At 56.1% G+C, this 5,123-nt stretch overlaps 2 protein-coding genes across 2 annotated transcripts in view; both read left to right on the top strand.

Annotated features, from left to right (window-relative positions):
- Positions 1 to 178: 178 nt before the first annotated feature.
- On the top strand, positions 179 to 2,614 carry PRR19 (proline rich 19). The gene is made up of 3 exons (XM_010842638.1): positions 179 to 484; positions 1,362 to 1,986; positions 2,073 to 2,614. Exons 2-3 carry the CDS (start codon positions 1,368 to 1,370, stop codon positions 2,543 to 2,545), a joined length of 1,092 nt encoding a protein of 363 aa, XP_010840940.1. The 5' UTR covers positions 179 to 484; positions 1,362 to 1,367; the 3' UTR covers positions 2,546 to 2,614.
- Positions 2,615 to 4,370: 1,756 nt separating this feature from the next.
- Positions 4,371 to 5,123, top strand: part of TMEM145 (transmembrane protein 145) — an 11,277-nt gene continuing 10,524 nt past the window's right edge. The window contains exon 1 of the mRNA XM_010842671.1: positions 4,371 to 4,541. Within this exon, the coding sequence (XP_010840973.1) occupies positions 4,422 to 4,541 (120 nt within the window). The 5' untranslated portion in view covers positions 4,371 to 4,421. The remainder of the gene's footprint in view (positions 4,542 to 5,123) is intronic.

The following is a 5,123-nucleotide window of genomic DNA, read 5'->3' as shown; positions in this document are numbered from 1 at the left end:
GGGGTGGGGGTGGGGGGGAACTGAGGGGGACAAGTGTAGTGGGAAAGTTTAGAGGCATCCAGTCAACAAGAGCTGTTTCAAATTGGATGCTGGACGCTTATAACATACTTACAGCAGTTATAAGAAGGAGAAGATTATCAACTCCATTTTACAGATTAGGAAACTGAAGCTCTGAGCAGTTGCATACTTTGCCAAGGTCACAGAGCTCAAATGTGCCAGTCTGGGCATAGGAACCTAGGTAGTGTGGCTCTGAAGCCTAGCTCCAAATGACGACACTATATTGATTCCCTAGGGATAAACCCTGTTGACTGCGTGGGGACTGGCTGTAAATAGAGGCTGCAACGGCCCTTCTCCCCTTTGGCTTCGCCGCACCTTGCCGCTCTACAGAGAAAATCCGCCAATAGATGTCTAAACCAATCAGCACTGAGGAAGGGGGCGGGCCTAGTGGACCTAGGCCAATTGGTAGATTGAAGGTGGATAGAAGGTGCTTAGGACAAATGAAAGAGATTTCTGAAAGTGAGGCTGGGAGGGGCGGGACTATAACCGGCACCGCGGGCAGCTGGCACGTGCCTCTGGGCCTGTGACTCTCCGGAACTGGATGCCAAAGGGCGTGGGAGGGGCTCGCGCATGCGTGCGTGCGTGCGTGCAGGAGGCCTTGTGTGAGGCCCGGAAGAGCGTCAAGCGCATCGAGAGAGCTGGGGTCACGGCGGAAAAGAAGCCATTGTCCCCCACAGCCACGTGGAGTGGGCAGGGCGGGGCGGGGTTCGTTGGGGATAGGAGAAGGTGAGGTGCCCTTCCTCCGCTCTACCCTCATCAACTGTACCCCCATCCCTACCTCACGTGCCTCACCCAGCCTTGAGGTCTACGCCCCTTCCATTACCAGGCCCCAGTCCCTGATAACTCCTCTGCTGCCCTTTCTGTCCTGCCGGCTTACTCTGTGTCTCCAACTTCTATTCTCTTTCCTGCCTTTCTCTTGCTACCGTCTCTCCACTTTCTGCATTCTCCAGTACTTCCTCTCCCCCTGGATTTCTCCTCTGTCCAAAGTCCCTATCTGGTTCACCAGATCTCTCCAGTATCATGATCCCTTTCCCATCCCTCATTTTTCCCATCCCTCATCCATGATTTCCTCACATTCTCGTTCCATCTAACCCTTTATCTTCTGACAGATCTTCCCATTCAGCATGACTCCCTTGACCCCATCCTGCCCCTATGACTCTGCCTTTTCCCTCATCTTTCCCTGACCAAACCTTTTTTGATTGCTCTCTACCAATCCATTTCTCTCATTTTAAGTCTCTAAATAGTACTCCCACTTCACCCCAAATCATCTCTTCTCATATGACTATCCTGTCCTTATCTTCCAGGGCACCATGGATCCCGGGGAGCCAGCCCCCAAGCCTTTCCAGCAGCCTGAGAAGCCTGGTCGTGTCCGCCGTCGGAAGACCAGGCGGGAGCGTAACGAGGCGCTGGCGGGCAGTCGGCAGCCGCTGACCTATCAGCACCCTCCCGTGGCCAGTCGGGATCCACATATGGTATTGCGGAATTCTGTTGCCCCTACTGCTGCTAAGCTTGTGGTCATAACCCAGGGCCGCCTGAGCCGGGACCACCGGGGTCTCTTCAACCATGAGGTGAAATCTCTGGACGTGGCCCGGCTGCTTAGCAGTGAGTCTCTGGAGTTGGGCACCCCTGCACTCACCACCAAGTCCTCCCCAAGCCCAGGCAGGGGCCAACAACCATCCCTACAGTCAAGGGGCAAGGAAAACCAGGTGCCTGGAGGCTCGGGCCCAGGCCCCCCCAGTCCCCCACAGCTCCCTGACTTGGAGCAGCTGCTGGGGGAGCTGCAATGTCAGCTGATTCTGCCACGAGCCTTCCCTAGGAGAAACCTAGTTCAAGAGGCCAGGGATGCTATTGTGGGCACTTTACAGGCCTGCCATGGCTGTGTGCCTGACCTTACCCTGGTGCTCCGGGGCTGCCAGCCACACTTGCCAGGTGAGCTTACCTCCTGCCTCCTAAACTCCCTTTTTCTTTGTCTGCTCTTGTTCAGCTGTCCCTCATGCTTCTTTCCTCTGTGCCAGGGACTGATCCTGGGGCCCTTAAGAGGCAAAGAATGACACCTTCCTGGATCAACAGTCCTGAGCAGGCCCCAGGGGAGGGGAGGCAGAGGAGGCGGCAGGGAACAAAGGAGCTCACCTTTGCCGTGCCTCCCACCTCCAGCACTCCTACTGTGCACCAAGTGAGCCTGGCACCACCGAAAGGTCCCTGGCCACCCCCATTATCCTCGTTGCCTTCACCATCTGGGGCAGCCTGGGGCCCCCCAACAGCCTTTGATCTACTGAAAAGCATCTGGCTGGTAGCCACACCGCCTCCTCCCCGGCCTTGGGGGATTGGCCCACCACAACTCCTGCCCCAGCCACCATCACCCTTGTTGCCCCGAAGCTCTGCCTTGGACTGGAGCCCCAGCCCCCCAGCACCGCTGCCCAGCCTCTCCTGGATGGTGGCTCAGAGCAGCCCAGAGGCCTGGTCCTTTCCACCCATGAGACTGTACTGAGCAGGCTGAGGCTGGGTTGGGGGCAGGAATCTCCAACTCTGATCACCTCAATAAAGTGTCTTCTTCACAGTCCTCTTGATTTTTAGTGAGTGGCTGGCTCAGGACAGCAGCTTTCCCTAGCTTTGAGTTCTGGGTCCAAAGTGGAAGGAAAGGTACTGTTATTTGTCACCGTCCTCGGCCCAGAGACCTCCAGTCAGTCTAACAGATCCACCCATTAAGGCCAACTTTGTGCTTGACTCTGGTGATGCTGGGGCTCCAGAGTGAATGAGACTGAGGCTGTGCCTCCAGGGGACTCCCAGTACAGTGGTGAACACAGTTTCAGCCCTTGTGGCATCTGAAAGAGAAGTCCAGGGGCTGGGGAGTCCAAGGAGGGAGTGATGACTCTACTCTGCTGATGAGGAGTTGACAAAAGACCCTTGTATTTTTCAAGTTTGGTAAAAATTTGCTAGTAGAGGAGAAACAGAACATTCCAGGCAATCTAGAAATGCTCCTCTATGGACCAGCACGTGTAAGGCCCATTCTGCCTGTATCCCTAGACCATGCTGGGACTTAGCATGAGTCACATCTGGGCTCTGCGTATGAGAGGCTTCTGGTCTGGTGGGCAGAAGAACAGTGTGTGGGCAGGATCAGGGCAGGAATGACAGATGAAGCCTGGGTATAGTGGCAGACTTTTTTCTTTGGTCTACAATATATTTAACATTTTTGAATCAATTATCTACTGTTACAAATCAGCTTTTTAAAAAAAATTTTTTCTGGCTTCTCTCTCAAAAAAAAAAAAAACCCAGAATGAAAGCAGAGAAACTGGCATATCAGACTTACTCTCCTTCCTGTCAAAAACTGGCTGAAGCTAAGTTGCAGAGGCTCCTTTTTTGTGGGGTCAACACTCTGCATTTCACCCGCTTATGTTCCCTGCTTGGCCTCTTGACTTGGAAATTTTTTTAAAATGGTATTTTGAGGAGCAGCAAATTTTCTTCAGTGGAGGGGGAGGGATGAAGCTAAACATGTGTTGGAATCTGATTGGGAAAATGAAGCGGAGGGGCTTGGACTGTACTCTGTAAAGCTTTTCCAGGGCTCCCCATTGCCCACAGGGAAACCGTAAAGTCAGTGCCAGGGTGTAGGGGACTGGCTGGGAGATCACACAGGTGTGACTCAGTTGAGGTCTTTTAGGAAGCTTATGGCAATGCTGGGATTTGAACCCAAGCAATTGATTTCAGAGTCTGCTTGTGGGTTTCTTGTAACACCACCCCCTCTGCCTCATGGCAACTGATTTCCACACCCTGGTAAGCAGTGACAGGACAGGGTCAGGCTGTAGCGGTTGTGGCTGAGGGCTCTTTACCACCTCGGAGTTGTGTGACCCAGAACTGGTGGTTTACCCACTCTGCCTCTGTGTTTCTGTAGGAACTTCACAGGGTGCATGGGATGTGGAGTGGCCACAGCTGGTGTTGGCTGTCATGGGGGCGGGGATGGGTAATCAAAGAGCTATTTGGGAGCTAAACTGAGGGGAGGTCAGAACAGAGCTGGGGCCTGGGGGTTGTGGGTCATCCTGAGATGGCAGCCTGGAGGAGGATGCTCGACTTGGGGGAGTGCATTGGAGTTCATTTTAGGACACCAGGAGCCTGAGGTATCAAGGAGACTACCCAAGGGGAGTACTGGGGCTGGAGAGGTGTGGTGCGGATGGGAAAGGGGCGGACCTTCCCACGGCGGTTGGATAGGGGCCAGGCTGGGTCATCCCGGAGGAGAAGGCAGGGAGCGCGGTGCCCAGCGGCCCCTTTAATCGGGGCCGCGCGCCAGCCGGCCCGCGCGCTCTCGCCACCGTCGCCGGGCCGGAGTGGGAGCCGGAGCGGAACCCGGGCGGGGCCGGGCCGGAGCGGGTGGAATGGAGCCCCCGCGCGCGCCCGCTCTGCGCCGCCTGCTGCCGCCGCTGCTGCTCCTAATGCTGCCGCTGCCCCCCCGCGCCCGGGCTAAGTACGTGCGGGGCAACCTCAGCTCCAAGGAGGTGAGCGCGCCCGGCCCTCCCTTGCCACCCGCCGGGCCCCCGAGGGACTAGAGGGAGAGAAGGGGGAGGGTGCCGCCCCGCCCCCTGCCGCCTCTCCCGGAAGGTCCCTGAGAGCCTGGGGGCTTGGGGCCAGGGGCGATGAGGGACTGGGTCTGGGTTGAGGCTGAGGGGGCCCCGAGGGTAGAGAGGAGCCTCGGGGATTGTAGGAGGGACATTGAGGTCAGAGTTGGGCGAGGAGCGGGGCGGGGTTGGGAGAGTCAGAGTTTGGGGTGGGGGTGGGGGACGCCGAGGTGGTGCTGAAGGGACAGCACTTTTCACTGCAAGAGAGCCTGAGTTCACTCTCCTGCTTAGGACCCAGAGGGGGCTATTTGGAATACTCCCCAGCATCTGATGGGTTCTGGGACCTGTGTGTGTGTGTGTGTGTGTGTCTGTGTGTGTCTGTGACAAAAGATGTCCTGTGTGTGTGTGTGTCTGTGACAAAAGATGTCCAGTGTGTGTGTGTGTGTGTGTGTCTGTGACAAAAGATGTCCAGTGTGTGTGTGTGTCTGTGACAAAAGATGTCCAGTGTGTGTGTAAGTTTTT

The sequence above is a fragment of the Bison bison genome, unplaced genomic scaffold, assembly GCF_000754665.1.
Source record: "Bison bison bison isolate TAMUID 2011002044 unplaced genomic scaffold, Bison_UMD1.0 scf7180017847294, whole genome shotgun sequence".
NCBI classification, from domain to species: domain Eukaryota; kingdom Metazoa; phylum Chordata; class Mammalia; order Artiodactyla; family Bovidae; genus Bison; species Bison bison.
This window is presented reverse-complemented; position numbering and strand designations above follow the sequence as displayed.